The sequence below is a fragment of the Lacerta agilis genome, chromosome 11 (genome assembly GCF_009819535.1).
Source record: "Lacerta agilis isolate rLacAgi1 chromosome 11, rLacAgi1.pri, whole genome shotgun sequence".
Taxonomy (NCBI): Eukaryota; Metazoa; Chordata; class Lepidosauria; order Squamata; family Lacertidae; genus Lacerta; species Lacerta agilis.
In genome coordinates, this window is record NC_046322.1 from 44,448,467 (window position 1) to 44,472,184 (window position 23,718).

Below are 23,718 nucleotides of genomic sequence, written 5' to 3' on the forward strand. Positions count from 1 at the left end.
AGGAGTAAAAACATACTAAAGTATTAAGAAGACTTGCAAAGGGTGCCAAAACAGACCTCTTTCATATACATGAAACATTAATCCACATTTAATAAAAAATCACACTGTGGTGTTATAAATGGAAGGGGTTATTTGACTAATAATACCAAGACATTTTTAATTGTGAATCTAGGGTATTAGATTTTCCTCTCTTCTTCAGAACTTGAAGGTGGGGGGGGGATATTTTTGGTACAGAAGAAAATACTATTACGTTAATGAGTCTGAAGCAAGGAAAAATTAATCAAAGGAAGCGAGTGTATCCTCCATTAAGAGGAATATGTTGGCTACAAAGCTTAATTGCTGCTGCTTTCACAGGAACAACTGCTGCAGCCAGGATACATCTACAGTAAGAATGTTCTATGTCAGCATTAACAGTGTTTCCTTGCAACCTATATTTTCAGTAGTATTGATTTAATTTCTTTCATCTAGACAAAATACAGTTAACCATACATTATTGATTCAGGACATTCTTCTTCAGCTTCTACCACATATTCATTTTGTGTTACAATAGTAACATTGCTATAAAATGTCAATCCCTGACACATGACTAAAAAGTATTGCGCGGTTTCCAACCAAGTAGTTCCATCAGCAGGGCTGTCTTAAGCATATGCGGTGTTGGGGTGCAAAGATCCGCCCAGCGCCCTCCCCGGTTGCCCAGTCCCAGGCGTGCAGGAGGCTGGAGCTGGCTGGCCGCCTCAGCATCTCGGTTGCCCCTGAACTCACGGCACAGAGCCGCCCGCAGCAGAAGAGCCCACTGGGGCGCTCCAACCAACGGGCGGGCTCTTCCCCAGACTCAACTCTCGGGCCCCGGGCTCTCGGCCTTGCACCCCTGAGAGCCCGAAACCTGGGTGCCCCGCACCCCTAGCGCCTATCGGTAAGACGGCCCTGTCCGTCAGCGCAAGGATTTACATTTGTGCAACTGAACTTCCTCTTTCTCTCCCTGCATACCCTCCCCAAATGTGCTCTGGAGGGTTGAGGGAACCCCCAGAACACACCTAGGTGGCACATGTGGGGTGCAAGAAAGACGTAAGGCACAGTTCCTTCGTGGAGCCCGAAGTCCTTGCATTAATGGAACTACTTTGTCAGATACCACCCATTATTATTTATTTATTTACACTTATATACCACCTTTCTTTCTAAAGGAGCTTGGGGCAGTGCACGACGTAAAAAACACAGTCAATAATTAATAATTAACTAAAAATTACAATCTTTAAAAATGAGATTAAAAATTGGTATTAATAACAAAACTGAGGAATCCCAGAGAGTTTGTTGCCCAAATGCACACATGAATTGGTTTTTAATCAACACCTGAATATTAACATTGTGAGGTGCAACTGCACTTCCCTGGGGAGGAATTCCACAGTCAGGGTGCCACCACTGTGAAGTCCAACTGCCCCACAGGCCATATCAACCAGTGGGATCATGAAGAGGGCCTTATCTGCCAAACTTAGAACACAGGCTAGCAGATATTGGGGAGATGCTCCTTCAGCTTTTTTTCTTCATATCAGTACCTATGTCCTAAATTTGTCCTGGTAGCTCAAAGGTGGGCAGTGAAGAGCTTTAAGGATCAGTGCCTCCTGGTCCCATCTAGCTGACTTGCTCAACAGCTAGGCTGTTTTGCATTAGCTGCATTTTGCATGAGGTGAGGCTATCAGATTGCCTTCAATGGTAGCTCATGTAAAGTGCATTGTAGCAATCCCATTGTGAGGTTCTTCAAACATGGATTACTATGGCCAGGCTGTGGGAAACACAGTTTGCAACTCACAGAAAGCCAAACTATGGCTGATCAGGGCTGCAGAAGCATGCAGGCTCCTGGAGTGAGGTTTGCACCTGCTTTGCTGCTCCCTGTTCCCTTCTAGCTCAGTGCAGCAGCTAAACCAGGATTTGGCTTAGTGGAGTGATGGCCAAACTTGGCGCTCCAGCTGTTTTGGGACTACAACTCCCATCATCCCTAGCTAACAGGACCAGTGGTGATGGGAACTGTAGTCCCAAAACAGCTAGAGGGCCAAGTTTGGCCATCACTGGCTTAGTGTGTTGCCTGATCATGGTTAAGCTCTCTGCTCCCTAATCATGATCTATGATTGGCTGCAGCTTCCTAGCTCACATCCATTGCATGTTTTGGAGATGCCTTCTCCCTTGACAATGTACCATCATAAACAAGTGTATCGCAGTGTGTAATTGCTCTCATGAGTTACAGGACAAAATACCTTGTTCTCCGATGATCACATTTACTAGTCTGTTCTTACCGACATCTCGCAATGTGAACTGGACATAAAGGTTTATATGATATATTGTTTAATCAGAACAAGAAATTAAACGGGGGGGAAATGTTAAAATTATTATTTCATTCCCACTGTTGTTGCAAATCAAAATCCCCATACTGGAATTTTCTCTTCTAACCGCTGCCTTGTAAAAAATATATATTCCTTGTGCAGTAATGCCAAAAGCCTCCCATAAATTTTTTTAAAGAAGCCATACTAAAGATCACAGACTGATAAACAGGGGTGAGAGTATGGGGGGCGGATATCTCTTGCTTATTCCCTGATGGTCCAGGCATTCTGCTTTTCATTATTATTATAAGGTTTGAACTCCTTGGCAAGTTGCCACCTGAACTTTGTCCATTATCAAAAGAGATGATTGTCTGGATTAAATCCATATCAAGCTCCACTTCATTATTTTAAAGATTCTTTCTTTAAAAAATAAATAAATCTAATTCTACATGACATTGCTAAATTTTAACATTATTCACTAGCAGCTCCATTCTTCTGAGCTTGCGCTTGTTTTTTGGCATGGGCTTGTCATATAAACCATTTTTAAGAAGGTGCTCCTTGCTGTGATGAACTTGGGCGCCGTGTTGAAGCTGGAAAGAGCAGAGGGCTTGAAGAGGACGGAGGACAGTCTGGAAAAAAGGAGACAGATGGAGAGAGAAAGAGAGAGAGAAAAGCTTTTATACATAGGTTTCAGATACTATTTCATCTTGAGTTCACATAGGCTTGTCATGGCACCAAGTAAATGACTGATATCCCACTCCTGAGCACACTGGAACTCACACTGATTTCAAAGGGAGCTTCCACTGAATTATGCTCAAGCTTGCAGGCTGGATTTTATCACATGTTGAGATGGAATATTTAATATACTGAAATGTGTGCTTGATATAAAAATGATCAGAAGAATTCCAAGCACATTGTTTAAAGTAGTTGCAGATCTTAATACAATGTTTTTGTTGTTGTCGTGCTCTAAGCTTCCTGGACATATTTCATTGTGTTCTTAATTTTGGCTCTACTGTGTTGGTGCTAGGTAAAAGTGGGAAGGTGGAGGCGGGGGGAACACAACAGAAAACTACATTTTTTCTTGCAAAGGCTAAAATAAAAGAAGGGTAGGCAGAGTTTTGAACTGCATGCAACTTTATCAACCCTGAATGTAAAGGACCCCTGGATGGTTAAGTCCAATCAAAGGCAACTATGGAGTGCAGTGTTAATCTTTCTTTCAGGGCAAGAGAGTCGGCATTAGTTCACAGACAGCTTTCCGGGTCATGTGGCCAGCATGACTAAACCGCTTCTGGTGCAACAGGACACCGTGACAAGTGTCAGGGTGCACAGAAACACCATTTACCTTCCCACCACAGCAGTACCTATTTATCTACTTGCACTGGTGCGATTTTGAACTGCTAGGTTGGCAGAAGCTGGGACAGAGCAACAGGAGCTCACCCTGTAGCGCAGATTCGAACCACCGACCTTCCGATCAGCAAGCCCAAGAGGCTCAGTGGTTTAGACCACAGTGCCACCCACTCTCTTACTCTGAATGTGCAAACATATTCCAAATACACACAGGATATATTTGATTCCATAAAACTGGGAGTAAAGAAACACCAAAATACAGGGAGGTTCACTAACAATATGTTTTTCATTGCTAAACGCAATTCAGATAGGTTTGAAACAGCCAATGCCCATTAACAATTCAGCAAAAAATTGGTTACAAATCTCAACAGCTTGAAACAGAAACCTGGCAGGTTACCTAAGATTGGGTATCCATCGTTGTGAAGGCCACAAACTCATTTAAAGACCAGGAGTGAGGAACTGGATCTGGGGCACAGATCCTCATCTCCCTCATCACCTACGGGTCAGGTTTGTCAGTCACTTGACATCACAATATGACCAGGTGACCCATATCCCCTTGCCAGCATGGTTTGAAATCAAGCCATGCAGGCCAAGGAGCAACGCTTTGTACCTGCAGATGTACAAGGCTTTGCATGCATCACAAACTCCGGTCCCATCCAAGCTGTAGCTTCTTCTGCCCCACGCCTGATAATCAGGTGATTGATAATGCCTGTAAACCCAACTTTCAACTGAGTCACACCTGTCAGGTGTAGGGCAGGTGGGCGTGGTGGCTGACAAAATGATGCTGGATGACAGCTCTCCCTATCCCTGGCCATGGTGATGGATGTTGATGGGAGATGGAGGGCCAAGGTTCCCGAGCCCTGTCCCAAAGCCTATTTATTCTGAAAGCCCACAACGAGAAGCAGTCATTATGGTACTGTTTCTTAGGATTCTCATTTGGAGTGCTAACAATCATGTAGCGTTTCCAGTGTTAGTTACCAAAGTGTATTGGAGACATTTTAGAATCTTGACAGAGTCTTCCATCACAGACCCATGAGATCCACTTGCACAGCAAAGGCTAATGTCTTATTGTTGGTTCTTTGACCCAGTAGAATAAACTTAAACTCCAGAGCTGTCATGTTCCCAATTCTTATAATGACATCTGACAGTTTTAAGCTGATTAGTAGATTGAAATAACCCAGTGGGTCATACACAGAGGCTAGAAGAATGCTTCAAGTCATTGGGATGAGTTTACAAATATATTTTAATCTTCAAGCTCACTTCAAGGGTTGTTCAGGTCATCTTTGCAGAGTATCTCATGCAGGAATGATTGTTATTAATTGCTTGGTTGAAATTGGATTGGCAGTGACTTATTATTCTTCGGAGTTCACCACAGATGCCTTTGGACCACAGAGCAACTGTTTAACCTATTTATAAACATTTATGTATTTCATTACCGTGAAAGAAGATAATTGCTTAGCCTGACTTCAACAACCTTTGGTTCGACATGAAATGTTATGAAATATAAGAAAAGGAGTTATATAACCTCAAAGGGAAAGAGGAGTGGCACATTTTTCAACCTAACAACACTAATACCTTTATTCTGCTTTTGTAAATAGCCAATGTCAGAAGAACAAAGAACCAGGGGTCTAAATTTGGTGCTATACATATGTCTGTGGTTCACTTTAGAACCTGTAAATATTTTTGCTGAGTTTTTAAAATATCTTGTTTAAAAAAGATGTAATTTACACCGTAATCCTAACTACGTCTACTTCAAAGTAAGTCCTACTGAATTCAACTTGGCCTTACTCCCAGGTAAATGGGATTACGGTTGCAACTTTACTAACAACACAGTTAAATGTATAGAATGAAGTATCCCAAAAGCAGTACTTATGCAGCTGCTTTTGACAGATGTTGATGTATGGAATGCAAGGAAGTGTAAAATGCTTATGAGAACTTTGCTTCTTCCTTCTGTTAAATCTCTGAAGTTAACCAATTGCAACTACAAATATGCACAGTACAGTATATGGTCCTTGGCCAATAAATACAGCCCTGTTTGTGAAATAGCCTTGTTCTCACCCTATTATTCCATTAGCAGAGTAAAATTACTTACTTCTTTAATACCATCATTTTTCTCCATGATGGCCAGGGAAATAGCTGCACATTCAAGTGTTGACAGGCATGCATTTGTAGGCTGGGTACGAATTACATACTGACTTGAAAGGCTAGTTCTCAGCTGCACCTGAAAACAACAATTGTAGATTAAAGGAACAGGTTATTACAAGAGCTCTCTATTTTGAAAAGCTGTCCTTAAAATATGCACCATTATACTTTGTTGTAGTTGAGAATTATCATAGGTATATACTATAGTGCAGGCATAGGCAACCTCCAGATGTTTTGGGACTACAACTCCCATGATCCCTAGCTAACAGGACCAGTGGTCAGGGATGATGGGAATTGTAGTCCCAAAACATCTGGAGTGCGAGTTTGCCTATGCCTGCTATAGTGCAACATTTTTTTGTTATAATTCACTGATAATCTTTAAAAACAGTTATATAATAAATAGTAAGGCAAACAGTACTTAGAATAAATTTGGTCTTTTGCACTTAGCACAGCTGTTTATGAAGCTTTGCTGAACAGCAGTCTAAAAAGATTTTAAATAAATAAAAAAGTCAGCATAATAATGTTTTGGAAAAACGTGATTCTGAAACTCTGGTTTGAATCTGCTATATCATGATCATTTCCTTTATTGATTTAGATCCTGCCATTCTATTTGTTTACGTGTTATATTTCACAGCAAAACTTTTTTCGAAACCTAAACCATTTTAAAATACCGTATAGGGTTAATTTTTAAAAAATGTACTTGCGAAATATTTTATAAATGAAAGTTAGCACACTGTTATAAAAAGGTACAATAAAAATGAATTCATGTGATTTATTGGAGAGTTTTTAATATATATTTGCAGACTTTAAAAATACTTTAAGTTGATTAATTAGTTCTGCCTTAAATGATAAGCACTTCACACTATCACATACGTTTAAACATTTTTCAAGAAAGACAAATGCCAATCTCCCATTAGGCTGTGTGTTTTATCAGCTGCAAAGGCTTTTACTGGATTTATAAACAGCCTCTGAAAAATGACACAGTAGCCTTTGCGATAGTATTCAGACATTATTCATTATGATCCTTCAGATTCAGACATAATAGCATGGAATGGATTTGGATGGAAAGCCAAAGTAGCACATCCTCTTAATATTCATATCAATGATGATAAAAGAGTTGATAGAGAGAGAGTCTGAAGTGTCAAGACACATGCAAAATCCATTGCCTTTGAAATTTTTCTTAACATTTCATCCTGGAGAGACTCCTTTTTTTTCACAAATATAGTACCCACCTCCAGCACCCCTTCCCAATACAGTGGAACCTCGGTTTTTGAACGTAATCCATTCCAGAAGACCGTTTGACTTCCGAAACGTTCGGAAACCGAAGCAGTTACTTCCGGGTTTTCGGCGTCCAAAAGCCGGAACGTTCGACTTCTGAGACGCTCGAAAACCGAGGTTCCACTGTACCAGATATTGGGAAGAAAGATGGTGATTTATAAGCATATGGCTTCACCAAAGAATCCTGAGATAACAGAAAAGTGCAGTTTCCTCACCACAGAGATAAAATTCCCAGCACCCTGAAACGACAGTTCTCAAAATTCTTTGGGAGAAGTCGCGTGGTTTAAATGTCCATTGGATCTGTTTTAAATGTGTGGTGCGGATCAGATCGTGTCTGTTAAATCACTATGGATTCCTTTTCGATATCTGAGTCTGTTTCATAAGGGTATCGAAGGTGGGGGAGATCTCTTGAGCATTTGAGCAATGGACACTGCGATTCTGCACCTGCTATATTCACTTCGTGCCCCAAAGCAGTAACTGATAGCAGATCTAAGGTACAACATATAAGAAGGCTGCAGAATCATAATCAAGGTAAGCCCTATTCAGGCATTCAGCTTCCCCACACATGAGTGTGGATATGCTCGGCACCACTGTCCCTCCATTGTTGCAGGACTAGCTGCAGTATTTCATGCATGATCAGGGTTCTCAACCATACAGGGTGGCTACATGTGTACATCAGGCTCCCTGCTGCAGAAATTCACCCTCCGTTGCATGGAGGTTAGTGGCGATAGGCATAGAGATTGGTGGAGAGGGCAGTCAGCCAGTTTGTCCTCACGCCATTCCAATCACACATAGTAAAATCTTTATTATGGTCAAGGACCAGAAAGCAATTTATAAAACCACATATTGGTGTAAGTTGTGTTATGCCACAAACAAAAACAGGAATGCGGGCCAATTCATAAAACCGACGCCCACACCCAAGCCAAATTTCAGCCTTTTAGTGTTTAAAATTTAAATTCATTGGTCTCTGCTAACTATTATCGTTCCATCGGGGTTAAAGTTCGAAGTCTATTGTTGACATCACTACTCGTCTGATTCTAGTCGCGATGTAACAGTACTTTGCCACAGCCCTGGTAATTTCGGGGTCTTTATCTGCTAGGAGAAGTCTGGTATAGGTATCATCTATGCTACCAGGCAGTTTCCTCAGAATCGGTTCAATCAGCTCTTTTCTTGAATCTCGATATAATGGGCAATGTAAAATAACATGCCCAATAGTTTCTATCTCGTTGCTATTACAGGGACACAATCTTTGTTCGATCGCGATCTTGTTGTATCGTCCCTCTAGATGGGCTGACGGGAGAGCGTTAAAGCGAGCCCTGGAGAAAGCCCATCGGTGTTTGGCGTTGTCTAGTATTTTGAAATAATTTGCTAGATGGGGCCTTTGAGAGTTATACAGGGATTTATACATTATCGAAAGTTGATTGAAGTCATTTTGGACTTCAATATCCCTGAATCTTTCTTTAATTATGTTTTTGGCCCTTCCCATGTCTAGGCTTAGTAGATACTCTGGGGAGAGACCATATATGGCCAGTTTTCTGGGAATGCCCTTACGCCAACCTAGATTGAAATTTGTCAAGTAGCAACAAGGGAAGCAGTCCAGTTGGCGATTTGTTTATCCTTAGCCAAGAGAATAGGGTTCTTACCCATACTTTGGCTTCCATCCTTTGTAAACCTGCTTCCAGACGCAGGGCAGCGTTTGGAACGCATTTTGGTGTCTGCAGGATTGATCTGAGGAAACCTGACTGTATCTTTTCATACGGATCTAAATTAGAGAAAGAAACAAGTGGTGCTCCATATAATATTTGTGCTGTTGGTTTTGCTACAAATAATTTGATAGCGGCGGGAATGAAGTTTCCTCCCGTAGTACGGTGAAATCTTAAAATTGCCGCTGTGCTTTTTTGTGCTGTAGCAGAGCTATAGTTAATGTGGGCATTTTTCTTTCTTGATGCTTGAAATACAACTCCTAAGTATTTAAAACACGTCACTTGTTCAATCTCTTGCTTCTCTATGTGCCATCTGAATGTTTTCCTTTTATTAGAGAAATCCATAATTTTTGTTTTTTGATAATTCACTACTAATTTCTCCACTCTACAATATTGGGCTAGACTGATAAGAGCTCTTTTGAGGCCCATCTGGGTCTGGGACAGGATAACTGCATCGTCCGCATAAAGTAGAATAGGCACTTTTCTATCTGCTAATTTTGGGGCATGTAGATCCGCCCCTTGTAGGTGGACTATAAGGGAGTTTATGTAGATGTTGAACAACAAGGGAGCTAGTATACATCCTTGTTTAACTCCCTTGGTTGTTCTGATGAAATTAGAGAGTTGGCCTTCTTGGTTATATCTTACACGAAGATGTGTGTTATTGTAAAGTTTGGATATTAATAGCAGCAGACGTCGGTCTATGGATGTCTTACTGAGTTTGTCCCAGAGTCGAGATCTTGGGATGGAGTCAAAGGCTGCCTTGAAGTCTACAAATGCAGCAAATAGATGGATATTGTGATGCGACGTGTATTTCTCAGCTAGGTGTTGTAAGATCAAGCAGTGATCCATAGTGGATCTCCCTTGTCTGAATCCTGCCTGTGCTTTGTCAAGAATGTTAGCTTTTTCTATCCATTCGCACAGTTTCTCGCTGAGGTGCTTGGCATATAATTTACTTATAATGTTCAAGAGGCTTATAGGTCTGTAGTTGGCAGGATCAGCCCTAGAGCCTTTTTTATAAATAGGAATAATAATGGAAGTCCCCCAGTCTTCTGGAATCTGTGCTGTTCTATCTATATATGTGAACAGGGAGGCTAACAAGGGGGCCCACCAATTAGCATTGTTCTTAAAAAGTTCTGCTGGTATACAGTCGTTTCCGGGGGCTTTCCCGTTCTTTAGTTGGTCAATCAGTAGATGAGTCTCTGTTGTTGAGACTGGTGGCCATGGTTGTAGCTGGTCTTGTGATATGTCTAATGCATGGAACTCAATGCTAGATTCTTCATATAAGTTATGGAAGTATGTTTCCCAGGCCTTCATTGATATACAGCAGGACAGTTGTGGTAGGCCCCTATCTGGCTGTGCAGCAACGATTCTCCAGAATAATGATGGATTACTGGAATTGGAGGCCTCTATCAATTGCTGCCATGTTAACTTAATTGCGTTTCTTTTCTTTGCTGTCAGGAGTTTTTTATAACTACTTTTAGCTTCTAGCATAGTTTGTCTGTTAGCCTCTGATGGGATTTCCTTATGACAAATGAAGGCGTGGATTAGTGTTTTCTTGGCGACTATACAATCATGGTCGAACCACTTCCTGAAGGTTTTCCTGTGATGAGTAGATTTAGGATTCGGTTTTATCACAAATTCTTGTAGTTTTTGTATAAGCATTTTGTATGTTGTCATTGTGTTCGGGGCGCTCTCGTCTCTCTCTAAGCATCCCTCCTCTAATGCCTTGGAGAGACGATGGCTTCCAATCACACATGGAAACTGAATGCCCAAACAGGGCAGGGGATTTCTAATCCCATTAAGGGACTGAATAAAGCTGCAGCCAACCAAATATCGAGTTTCAAGTTGCACTGTGGTGTTGTGTTCAGAAGGGGTGTCTGACCATGTGAAGCATTTTGTTACCTGGCTTAGCAGCATTTATTTATTAATGGTATTTATATGCCACCCAATAATGAAGTTCCCTGGGCAGCTTACGATAACGATTCTCCAACAAAGTTTTTATTTCCCCATAGAACACTAATAGTAAGCCTCTTTCTCAGGTTTATGATTGATTTACTAATTTAATTTCTTGCTCTACACAGATATAACATATTTTTCCTCGGAGATTACCTTATTATTTCCCTTTGGTTGTACTTGTAACATGGAAAAAATGAACGCAATTCCTTCCTCGGGCTGTTTTATAAGGATCACTTTCTGAGTATGATCAATGCTATGAAGTGAATTGGGGTGATAAAACTCTTATTATTTTAATTTAAATTTCAAACAGAACAATCTGGAAATAATATTTAAAGAACAGACTTCTCAGAACTCTTCAGATGTTTGACAAGGTGAAAAGCTTGGCAGGCAAAATCAATGATGGTTTTCAATGAAAATGATTAGAGAGGTTGGTGAGAAAAACATCCGAGGTTGAGTGAGTGTTGAGCATCACAGTCCACACTTACAGATGAAAAACATCCAGGAACACTAAAGCAACAGAAAATACACAAGAGGTAGGCTGGCTGTGTGGACTTCAGGTAAATTAGCCAATGTTTATTTCCACTGCCAACAAGTGAAGCTCACAGGTGAATTTATAAACTACTCTTAAAATGGGGGTTTTGGCTATTATTAAGTGTTCAATACTTACAACTTGCTGATGATGCCTGATAACAGTGATAGGTTCGCTGCTCTGACAGTTTAGGGGTGTTGCTAGGACACAATTATGGAGTGAAGATCGAGCCACCCATAGCGTATACGGGCTTCCAAATGACAATGGCTATCAGTTGCAGTTGCTGCAATGTCTTTCCCCTCCACATATTTATATATATATAGAGAGAGAGAGAGTGGGTATGCTGCAGGAAAAGTTCCAAACTGCCATTCCCCCCAGAGTGTTGTGCATCTGGGAGTTGTGTGTACATGAGCTCCACAACACAGCCGCAGTTACAAAAAGAAGAAGGGAATGGGGGTGGATTTTGTTGCAACCTTTGCCACTGAAGAGGGGAGGGAGACTGACTAGGGTCTCTAAAAGTAACAGCCAGTGAAGGTAGAACAGTATTGTTTGCCTGGCTTCCCAATGTGGGGATCACTGTTAGTAACCAAGAAGAGTAAGATGGGCAGGAAGGAAGCACAAACACAGTGGCTGATTGTCTTTGCTGTGTTGGCTGTACCAGACCAACCTTCCTGCTGCCTTGCCCCTTCCCCTCTTGGTTAAAACGTAAAGGGACCCCTGACCATTAGGTCCAGTCGCAGATGACTCTGGGGTTGTGGCGCTCATCTCGCTTTACTGGCCGAGGGAGCTGGCGTACAGCTTCCAGGTCATGTGGCCAGCATGACTAAGCCGCTTCTGGCGAACCAGAGCAGCGCACGGAAACACCGTTTACCTTCACGCCGGAGGAGTACCTATTTATCTACTTGGACTCTGATGTGCTTTCAAACTGCTAGGTTGGTAGGAGCAGGGACCAAGCAACGAGAGCTCACCATGTCGCGGGGATTCGAACCGCCGATCTTCTGATCAGCAAGCCCTAGGCTCTGTGGTTTAGACCACCCGTGTCCTATGCATGTGTGTACAGGTATCCTATTGTAGATATGGAGTGTCTCTCCCCCCCACCCCCCACCGCAACCTGCTCCACTCATTTAAGATAATGGGATGTCCCTGCATGTTTGGGGCTCTGCATGTATTTCAGACCCACTGCCACAAAAGAATGCTAAGTTATTAAAATAAATGAGAAAATCACTGTAGGGTAAAGCTTTCATTAACATCATCTGAAATGTCACCAAATAATAAGCTTTTGAGATCCTCCGAGCGCTGCTGGATGCTAAACAAAACATCCGGGGGGGGGGGGGGCGGAATGAGAAAGGAAAACCACACATGATGGAAAAGTCCCAAAGTCTGCAGCTTGCAACAAGCCCTCTTAAGATGGAGTGCAGGAGGCATTATGCAAACTTAATTAGATTACACTATGAAAGATGCGTTAACAGATTTTAGATTGCACAAAGGACCACTGGGAAAAAGCAACAATGGACATTCATCCATTTTTATTTCTGGAAACAAAAGCTCACAGTTATTCTGGAGCATTCCAATTAGAACAGTAAACAGAACCAAGTAACTACAAGGTTTCATATATGCAAAAAGTTGGAGAACGCTCATGGCATTGTGACACCTTGGTCGGTTCTCTAATAAAGCTGTTACCATACTTCGGCTTTTGCATAATAAAAAAGAGAGCTTAAAACCAGGAGTCAGACTGAAAAGCAAAAACCAGTAATTGTTGTTGTTGTTGTTGTTCAGTCGTGTCCGACTATTCGTGACCCCATGGACCAGAGCACGCCAGGCACCCCTATCCTCCACTGCCTCCCGCAGTAATTAGAAGTAATTAGAAGACTAAAAATTAAACATTAAAAGCATAGTGAAATAAAAAGCCTTGACAAAATGTCTGATGGATATTACCAGTTCCCTCACTTTACAGATGTTTACAGGAAATAAAGCCACAGGATCCTCACAGCAAGGTGAGTACTGGGGCTGGCAGACAAAACCATCAAAAGGAAGGGACACTGCTCAGCTGTCGGGGTGGTTGGTTGCAGGGTATTTTGGGGGTCTACTTGACCTTTCAAGTCCTTAAATAAAGAACCTCTATAAAATGCTATGCAGTGCTAGAACTTCTAATGTGCTCGCTGATCCACAACTCCTTTTCCCCACTTAAGCAGAATTGACATTTGAAGGAGAGGCAAGATATCTTAGGGGTTTACAAGCTCAGCATTCCTTGGGCTTTTTAGTTTTTGCGATTGTTCTACTTCTATGGAATTTGAATTTAGTAGACACCTTGTAGTGTCAAGGAAATACAGGATTTTTTTATTTTTTATTTTTTTTAAAAAACCCTACTTGACAGTCACATTAACCAAATGACAAGTTCATACCTGTAAGTCTCTCTAGAACCAAGGAACAGGCACGCCTTCACCTGAGTCAAGATGTTAGGGATAACAAAATGTTTTCTAATCTAGTTGAGAATTTATTCCAGGGTTTGTCAACACTGATGCACACCTAAATCTATGTGGGAGCCTAGATTTGTGGTGTGTGTGTGTAAAGGTACCCCTGACCATTAGGTCCAGTTGTGTCCGACTGGGGTTGCGGCGCTCATCTCGCGTTACTGGCCGAGGGAGCCGGCGTACAGCTTCCAGGTCATGTGGCTAGCATGACAAAGCCGCTTCTGGTGAAGCAGAGCAGCACACGGAAACGCCATTTACCTTCCTGCCGGAGCGGTACCTATTTGTCTACTTGCACTTTGACGTGCTTTCGAAATGCATGGTGGGCAGGAGCTGGGACCGAGCAACGGGAGCTCACCCCGTCGCAGGGATTCGAATCACCAATCTTCTGATCAGCAAGCCCTAGGTTAGCTTCCCTGCTAACAATGATAACTGTGGAGAAGTATGACTATGGTACTACTGTCCTCTCCATATGGCCAGACTCAACAGCTGATCAGGATCTCAAATATTTATATACATTTAAAAAAAAAAACAACTTTATACCACACATGATCACAGGGCAGATGGATTGCCACCCACATACTTGCAATTGCAGAGAATACCTTTTAGTAAAAGTGGTGGGGAAATAGTTTGTTTCATTATAAAAACAATTCATGGAATATTTAAATCATCCATAGAACCATAGAGTTGTAGAGTGGGAACAGACCATGAGGGTCATTGAGTCCAGCCCCCTTCAATACAGGCATCTTGTGCCCAACATGGGGCTCAAACCCACAACCCTGGGGTTAACAATCTCATGCTTTACCAACTAAGCTACCCCAGCCTTATAACATGTTCAGCATATACTGAACTGATGAAAACGTGCCCCAGTAAGATAGTTCCAGGACTTCCTTTTTGATGGCTCAAAGTATAGTACAAGACAGTGTCTGCCCACTTTGTGCTTCCATGTCTATCAATCTAGAATGTCAGATGATCCTTCTTGCAGGGCGAATGCCATTCATCGTGAGAAGCATTAATTATTTTCTTCCATTTGTGGCAGAAAAGGCAACTCTGTATACAACTGGGAGTCACAGAGGAGCAAAAGGACAGTCATGTTTACTTTAGTTCCAACTCGACAATACTAGCTTTCGTTGGTTTTTTATTTTATTTTTAGGACTGTCAGGGGAAAATGGGTCAAAATGGATATGGATTATTAGTGAGTGATTAGAATACTTTAGAGGGACTTGGAAAATATATGCCCTGTCTGCAGGTTACTTTAATACATTTTATAATGAGTGGAGGAGAAAGCTTGAAGTTTCTTGCTGCAGATTCATTATAATACTTTATTTAACGTCATTTTCATCTACAGCTGCTAGTCAGCACCTTTTTGCAAATGGATCAGCAAAGCATACGACTGATAGTTTAGTTAATGCACACATTACAATTTTATAGTTAGCAAGTAAGAGATATATTACAAGTGTCTGATTATCCTGAGAACAGAATAGTTCATTTTTTATAAAAAAAAAAATTGCAAAATCAGGACCAGAGTGTCAATCTTTGTACTAAATCTTATCTTCACAAAGGGGCTTATTGCCTAATGATTCATTAACAGATTATGTTTGTTTTTATGCTATCCTCAGTAGCTCATTGTAATATATTGAAATATGTTTCTACACAATGACAACTATGTGTCACTTTAAATGAAAGAACATTTTTTTAAAGTTAATTGCTGATCTAGGGAGAAATCCAGACTGTCCTTAATCACAAGTCTGATTGTAATTTAAAATACAGCTATTCAAAATGTTCACATTCCTGATCTGAATGGAGTGCTTACTGAGTAGATTTCATTGACGTCAATGGAACTAAACACAGATGAGAGCTGTGTTCAAGTAAGTAAAGATGGCAGAATCCAATTCTTGGCTACTGCTTATAAAGAAATGCATCTGAATGTTCCTGAGAACTGTAAAACACATACTTCTCTTTTATAGACTTCTGTAGTCTCACTTTCTTCCCTATAAATAACTTTTAGGTAAACCAGCTCTAAGCTCAGGCTGAGTAGGTAAGGAAAATAGCTAGCCTTTATATCTTTGGTTCTTTGAGTGGTCATCTGTGTAGTCACACATATGGGTTTCCCCACTTCATGCCAGCACTCATATAAAGTGGTACCTCAGTTCTTGAACGTAATCCGTTCTGGAAGCCCGTTTGGTGTCCAAAAACCGAGGGACAGCTTCCCATTGGTTGCAAGAACTTCTTGCACCCAGCGGAAGCTGCATCACACATTTGGGTTCTGAAAAATGTTTGAAAATGGAGCATTTACTTCCGGGTTTTCGGCAATGTACGACAATGGAGGTATTTGGAAAACGAGGTACCACTGTATTAATAAAAGTATCATAGGTGCTAGCACAAAATGGTTGCCATAGGCAGCAAAAAAGTGGGTGTTGATACCCTTTACTGACAAGTACTGTCACAAGACAGAGCCCTGGGTTCACCTAACTTTGTAATGAAAGGTGAAAGAGTTTTGGCAGGAATCTCAGGCTCAACCATTAGTACACATGACCAAAAGGATATGGCAATGATCAAGAGGAATCATAGAATCATAAAACTGTAGTTGGAAGGGATCGTGAGGGAGAAGAGGAGCTAGTTGCAGTGGGAGGGGGAGACTCCCTGGATTCTTCAGCAGCCCCCCTCCCCTCTGCCTTTTGGCCCCTTTCCTTACCAGCCTCTGCCTCTGATTCTGGCCTGTTCTCTGCCACGGCCTCTTCCTGCTCACCTAACCCTGTTACCTCTTCAGCTTCCAACACCTCCTCCTCCCAGTCTGCTTCCGTCTCCCTCTAACCACTCATTATTGTCCCACCACCAAGCTCTGAGCCTTCTTTACCTTGGGGGTTCCCTAGCTGGTGCCTCCTGCCATTCCTCTGTATCCAGCTGGTCCATAACAGTAGAACAAGACTACTATAATAGGATTAGAGGACAGGTGTAGCAGATAGCCAAAAAGAGGTGGAACGGTGAGGCTGCAGATTCCTGATATCCCAGAAAAAGGTATCTCTTAGAAATAAAGACCCCTTCATTCTTCTCTAAGATGAAGTGGGGAAATGGTTCTTTTGCAACATTTGATGTTGAGGTTTTAACAGAATAAATATTAAAATCAGGCGGATATAATGAGCAACGTATTAGTGGTGATTAAATGGAATGCAAAAGCAATGAGAAGCAAGGAATCCAAACAGCACACGCAAAAGATACAGGTCTTAGGCAATGTGAAATATCGTGCAGGTATTACCTATTTGTCAATATGGCCCAGATCGTAAAAAGTATAGCTTTGCGTGTCAAAATCTTATAAAATGCCTTCTTTAAGGTGAATAGGGATGCATATTTCCTTTTGCTTTTATATAGCTCTAACTTCTCTCTGCTTGCTGCTAAAGTTCCACCAGCTGCCTTCTTGACAGAGAAAGCAATGCAAAAAGTAAGCTTCAGCCCATTGCTGAAATTTGCATCAAGAGCATAAATAAGTTAGCCATTTCAAACATCCTGACTTTAATTTAAAGTGGCATTTTAAGAGCTCCATGTTGCTATATTCTACAGGGAATAGCTGCCATGCAACTGTTAGGAATAGATAGGCAGAAAAAGTAAATTGATGTCACGAAACCTTTCTGCTTTTCATGTTCTTATGCTTCCATATGAGTATGTAATCACGCTACCTATGAGATATTTACAGAAATGTTAGGAAAATAAGTGCATTTTATGCATTATGTGAACTGCACTTAAAAGAACTCCATGACTTTTCCATGGCTGTGATGAAAGCCTCTTATTAAATTTCCATCTCCACTTTGGTCATAAATCCTTTCCCCTATAATTTCCTACATGATTGCTGCTATCAAGGTATGGAAGCTCATCTTATTAAATGCATTTCTTTACAGCTAGAAGCTGGCATTTAGACAAAGCCCTATATTAGTCTTGATGCACAGCACAAGAGAATCAATGAGAAGTATTTTGCTCCAAAACTTTGGAAGATGGAGAGTTATCAGTAAGCATCTGAGAAACAGGAGTTTGCTTGCTAGAAGAAACTTGAATTAAAATAAAATAATTCAAAGCTAAGGAATAAGGAACATGGGCGAGGTGATTGTATGGTCCCCATATGTTGGGTGGCTGCCACACTCTCAAAGTGTACCTGGAAAGTCTTCTGCCATTTGCTAATCAAAATGTTACTTGATGACACTCCCACACTGGCCATGCACAAATATCATCCATCAGAAAAGTGGCAGAGGAATTGCATGACCAAGCTGCCGGAAAAGAGACTACAGCGCCTCTCTCTTTCAACTAACATGGAACTGCAGGTAGGAAGCCTGTACAGACAACCCAAAGATTTCCCAAGTGAAGGGTTTTAGTCTCCCTACGGGAAAACTGCTTCTGTGCATATAAATTCGGTAACATGTTTTTTTGTATGGCTTTGCAGTACAGTCGTACCTTGGATCCCGAACGCCTTGCAAGTCAAACGTTTTGGATCCCGAACACCGCAAACCGAGTGTTCCAGTTTGTGAACGGACTTTGGAACCTGAACGTCCGGCAGGGGTTCTGCGGCTTCCGATTGGCTGCAGGAGCTTCCTGCAGCCAATCGTCTGCAGGATCTTTCTTTTCAACTTTTCAACTGTTTTGGAAGTTGAACGGACTTCCAGAATGGATTCCCTTCGACTTCCGAGGTACAACTGTACTCTGAAGCGAGCCAACATTTTCCAGGGGTCTCAGTACAAGATGACAGAGAGGGCCCAACGTTAACAGCCTAACATCACGTTCGCAATGTTGCTCGACGTCCTGATGTTGCGAGGAGCCAGGGAGCAGAGCTGAACGTCCTCTGAACATTGAGGGGGACTGGCTCCCTAATTATTATTTTTTTAAAGGGGGTGTTTCGGCCCATAGGAGCCGGCATGTATGATATTGAAGCAGAGTGATGCAGCTTCACCTCAGGACGGGATATGAGGGGTCCACGTTTGGGGCTGTTTCAGAAAAGGGTGCCATATAATCCAAAAGTGTGATACTTTAGTTCTGTTCAGAGAAACAGAGTTGGTTAACACTTTTCTTCATGATCCCAGCATCCTACGTATTTGGAAACCATTGCCTAATTTTTGGAATCTATTCCTTTGGCAGGCTGGTGCCATCAACATTTTGTATTGCTATCAAATCAGGTAAATTAGTGCAATTCTGTTAGCGTGTTATCTCAGAGGTATCAGTTACCCTGAGAGGAGCTGACCATAGGTAAGTTTGACTATGAGATATTCTGGGTCTACGCTAAGAAATTTTTTTTATCACCAGGCATCACTACTATGTGGTCAAGTAGTATCCTCTTGGTTTCTGGGGCATAAAACATCACTAAGATGACATCCCTTTACAGAGCCGTATGCTTTTGACTGGTCAAAATGTCAATTTTTAATTTAAAAAAAAATAGCACGCCATTGAAAAATATTCATACTGAATAGTTATGGAATGCATAATTAATAGCGAGTAAAGCAGAATTAGCATTTTTAAAAGTCTTTGCTCAGGCATCAGAACAGTGGAATGGCAAGCTTTTGAAAAGGCTCCTCATGTTACCTTTTTTTGCTCTGCATATATTTCTGAAATGAATGTCAGGCAACAGATCAATATTTTATGCAGTGCTATTCTTTTAATAATTAATGGACAAGAAAAGTGCTGCAAGGAAGCGCAGGCACAGAGCAGAGTACGGATCTCAAGGCAGGGCCATGAAACAAAGAAAAGAAATGTAATTATGCAGATTGCCAGAGCTATTTAACTTTAAATTAACTGTAAATATCAGAAGTGCCAAAAGACAAAAATAATACCTGTGCACGGCATGCTTTGAGGGCTACTAATTACTTACACTTCCATTTCTTTCTTTGTTAATGGCACTGAGTATTTGTTGACCCATGAAAGGGAAGTGAAGGAAGTTATGTAGGGCAATGTTTATAAAAGAATATCTAAGAAGATTTTAAAAATTCAGAATTATGGATAAAATCTAACCGGAAGGGATGGCAAATGATTCAGCTGATAGGAATAGATTACCAAATAGCATTGAATGTGTCCCTTTTGCTCTAAATAAGTAGGAAGAGGAGACAGAAAGCAATAAAATGAAATTCAGTGAACACAGCTGTGAATTAAGAAGGGCTGCTATGACACACATACAAAAGAGAAGGAAAGATGTAGGGCCTGCAACGAAATGTTGCAGTGCAGCCTCACTGCTAAAATAAGTGCTTCTGTTCAGAATTTTCGCCAGGCATCTCCGTCAAGTGGGACATTCCACTTCCCACTTCTCCATGCTTTATTTCCCATCCTAACTACATTCCTTGGCTACTGAGCTCAGTCCTCACTGTTTTTTATGAGGTCGCCTCTTTACATTTTTGGGGGGGGAGGCTTTAAAAAATGGATTTGTGCATATATTGAGATTCACCTGAGTGTGCTGATACCTCCACCTTCTTTCTCAGTAGCCCTGTTTTGGCAACAATCCTGTCAGCACTCACCAGCTGAGTTCGCTACTAGGAGGAGTGATTGATGAGGCAATAGTACCGCTGGCCAAGTTAGCTGGGTTTGTAAGGAAGCAAAATGGAGATGTTCCAAAATTTGTCAACACTTGGTCTTGCTTTGGAAGATTAACTGCGCCACAGCTGCTTGTTGTTACATTCTGCATTATAATTTAAACAGTTGCAATGCTTATTTTTTTCTTTATACTCCATTTGATATTAAAATCAAAATACATCCAAGAAATATAAAAAAAACTGCCATCTGCGAAATGCATTTAACCACACACAGTTACTCCCACAGTGGCATTTCCTCATATGGAACTAAATTATACAAGTATGAAAGGAAAAATAAAAGATAAAAAGCAAACCCAATTTTATCCCATTTAAGACATTCTGCCACAGGGTCAACACCTAGAGCCTAAAAGTATTCTGTGGCCTAATTTTGTCCTAGTACTCAGTGAAGAGCTGCCATGTATATTGTAGTTGCTGTTAATGCTCTTAACATTGTGTTAGTTGCTGTACACAAAAGAAACAAAATGACAAATCCCTACTTATAGGTTACCATTAATCTGAACACACAGAAAAGATAGGAATGTAAGAAATGGGATAATTAATGGGTTTTTAAAAAATGATTTTTAAAGTTTACTAGAACTTCAATAGAAGTTCTTCTCAACTGTAAGATCTCCCCCACCCCACCCCACCTCACCTGCCCCTTGCCAGAAAAAAACATATTCCATTCCTTATTTGCCATCATACTGCACCCCAAACTATTATGTCCCCTGAATCTGGGACACCACGGTCACCCAAAACAGGACTCTGTTTCGGACAACTTACAGGTCATTCCACTTCTACCGTTCCATCCTGAGAATGTGTCTGAATTTTCTCCTTGTAGCATTTCCTACTCCATAGCTGCATAGGAGCATTTGGCTGCAGAATCACTTTTTTTTATTAAAGATTTTCTTAATTTACAAAAGTGTGTGCAATGTCTCTCTCTTATCCCCCCCCCCATGTAACATTTTTACAAATAAGTTTTGGTTGTTGAGACATTAGGGAGAGAAGGGGAAAAGAGGTGGGTAGGATGGGTGAGATGGGGAGACAATGTTTCTAATATATGCACAGAAAACCAAAGATCACCACAGCCAACCACAAATGAACAATCACACCCTACGCCAATCCCGACCTCTCTCACCACCAAAGAAACACAAGCGAACAACAGAGAACCTACACAAACAAGGCTGCAGAATCATTTAAGGGCTCTTAAATAATTGCAGGCAGTTTCTGGGTGGGGTGAAGTGAGGTCCTACCAGCTTCCTTAAGCCTTAAGGGGTCAGCAGTCTTTTTCAGCAGGGGGTCGGTCCACTGTCCCTCAGACCTTGTGTGGGGGCAGACTATATTTTTTTTGGGGGGGGATGAATGAATTCCTATGCCCCACAAATAACCCAGAGATGCATTTTAAATAAAATCACACGTTCTACTCATGTAAAAACACGCTGATTCTCAGACCGTCCGTGGGCCGGATTTAAAAGGCAATTGGGCCAGATTTGGCCCCCAGGCCTTAGTTTGCCTACCCATGCCTGAAGGCGACTCTACCCTTTCTTGAGACATCTTCTATATACAGTGGTACCTTGGGTGTATAGCTCAGCTAAAAGGACCTACAGGGAGCTGCCCATGGTGCTGATCTTTCTTAAGCTGTCTGACTTGACTGAAATAAGTGCTTGTTACTGCTTCCCGTTCCTCTGCAAGGTTCAAACCCCAGCCGAACAGGATACAAGCCCTTGTCCCCAATTCTATCAGGAAAGACAACTTTCAGAATCAAATGCAGAGAGCAGGATCCATGTGTAGAAGGTGGCTTATATTAGGTGGGCACAGGCATGCTAGAGTAACTGCATTAACCAAGCAGCTAATGAATGCATAACCCCATACAAGCCAGCATGAAGAGTTGCACTCTTGACAGCACCCATCTGCATGCACCTTACTGGAAATGCACATTTTGCTGCTCCTGGAGTTCACAAGGATCAGAGTAAAAGAATTCAAGTGGCTATGTTCATCTGGGGCAGGCTTGGAAACAAACTCTGAAGCTTGTTTAAAAATTAGCTGAAAAATAGAAGGTGAAAGAGGATTCATGGCTTCTCCACCACCTCCCCTCATCCCTCAAAGCAGTCTCTGTGCCCCCTAAGCTGCCAGAAGCTTGCACAAGTCGTGCTGGCTGGTGGCTCTGCAGTGTCAGTCTCTCCCATCACTGCTGACCAAGGATTAAGCCCCACAGCTTTGCTTGCTAAATGCAGCAACAATGCTGTTTGCCAAATGACTGGCTGGAGGTGTCCTTAAGCAATGTTGTTGTTGTTGTTGTTCAGTCGTTCAGTCGTGTCCGACTCTTCGTGACCCCATGGACCAGAGCACGCCAGGCACGCCTATCCTTCACTGCCTCTTGCAGTTTGGCCAAACTCATGTTAGTAGCTTCGAGAACACTGTCCAACCATCTCATCCTCTGTCGTCCCCTTCTCCTTGTGCCCTCCATCTTTCCCAACATCAGGGTCTTTTCTAGGGAGTCTTCTCTTCTCATGAGGTGGCCAAAGTACTGGAGCCTCAACTTCAGGATCTTCCTTAAGCAATGGAAGCCACTAAAAGCTGTGCCCCGGTTGCCTCTGGGTATGCCTTTTTGACCAACCCCAGTGAAACTGGGCAAAGGACTGAGAGGTAGCTCTCAGGACCAAACCTGAGGCTATTTTTACACTGAGGGAAAAATATGTACTTCTGGTGAGCCAAAAGACAAAAGAGGTCCACACAGTAGCAGCTGTCTCCTACTGCTATACTAGTCTAGGCTTGCCATATATCAGGAAAATTCTGTCCTGGTATTCGGGTGTAAAAATGGTGCCAGGAGGGAATTTTGCCGAAGTGGCAAAATGTCAAGGGAAACCCTGATATATGGCAATGTAATGGGAAAAAGCAGTGGGAACAGCTCAAAATCACTATTTTTAGTGTAGGTTTCTCTCAATTTTTGTGGTTTCCTTAAGAAGGCTCAACAACTTTACTTTCTGAAATATGGCAAACCTATGACTTCTTAATCAAACCAGGGCAGGGTGAGTTCTTACAGAGTGAATGCATGTAAAGACTGCCCCATTTGCCCTCAAGGCAAGTCCCTCTTAACTAAAAATATGAATATATGCATAAATACACATATAAAATGTGCATACACTGTCTGTTGTTCAGGTTTGTCTAAATCTTCCAAGGAACCCTCTGACTTATGATCAGATTTCCTTTTATCTGAATAATCACTAAGAACACAACTGCGTTGTTGTTGTTGTTGTTGTTGTTGTTGTTGTTGTTGTTTATTCAATTTATACACCGCCCTATACCTGGAGGTCTCAATTACTCAAGTGGGGCTGCAATCCAAACTGCCTTTGTGCAAGCTGGAGTTGTGGGTTTGGACTGGGGATAGATGCCCCTCTGCCCAACCATGTTGGCCTCTGCCCTTGGAGTGTAAGGCCCCTACCCTCACTTAAT

General features: G+C 41.8%; 1 protein-coding gene across 2 annotated transcripts in view; it reads right to left on the bottom strand.

The window, feature by feature from the left end:
* Positions 1–2,317: 2,317 nt before the first annotated feature.
* DTWD2 (DTW domain containing 2) overlaps positions 2,318–23,718 on the bottom strand; it is an 85,917-nt gene continuing 64,516 nt past the window's right edge. The window contains exons 5-6 of one of the 2 annotated variants that reach the window (XM_033164164.1): positions 5,749–5,877; positions 2,318–2,938 (exon numbers count right to left, since the gene is read on the bottom strand). In XM_033164164.1, the coding sequence (XP_033020055.1) occupies positions 2,768–2,938; positions 5,749–5,877 (300 nt within the window). In that variant the 3' untranslated portion in view covers positions 2,318–2,767. Of the gene's footprint in view, positions 2,964–5,748; positions 5,878–23,718 lie in introns of both variants that reach the window. The other variant, XM_033164165.1, reaches the window with a different exon arrangement.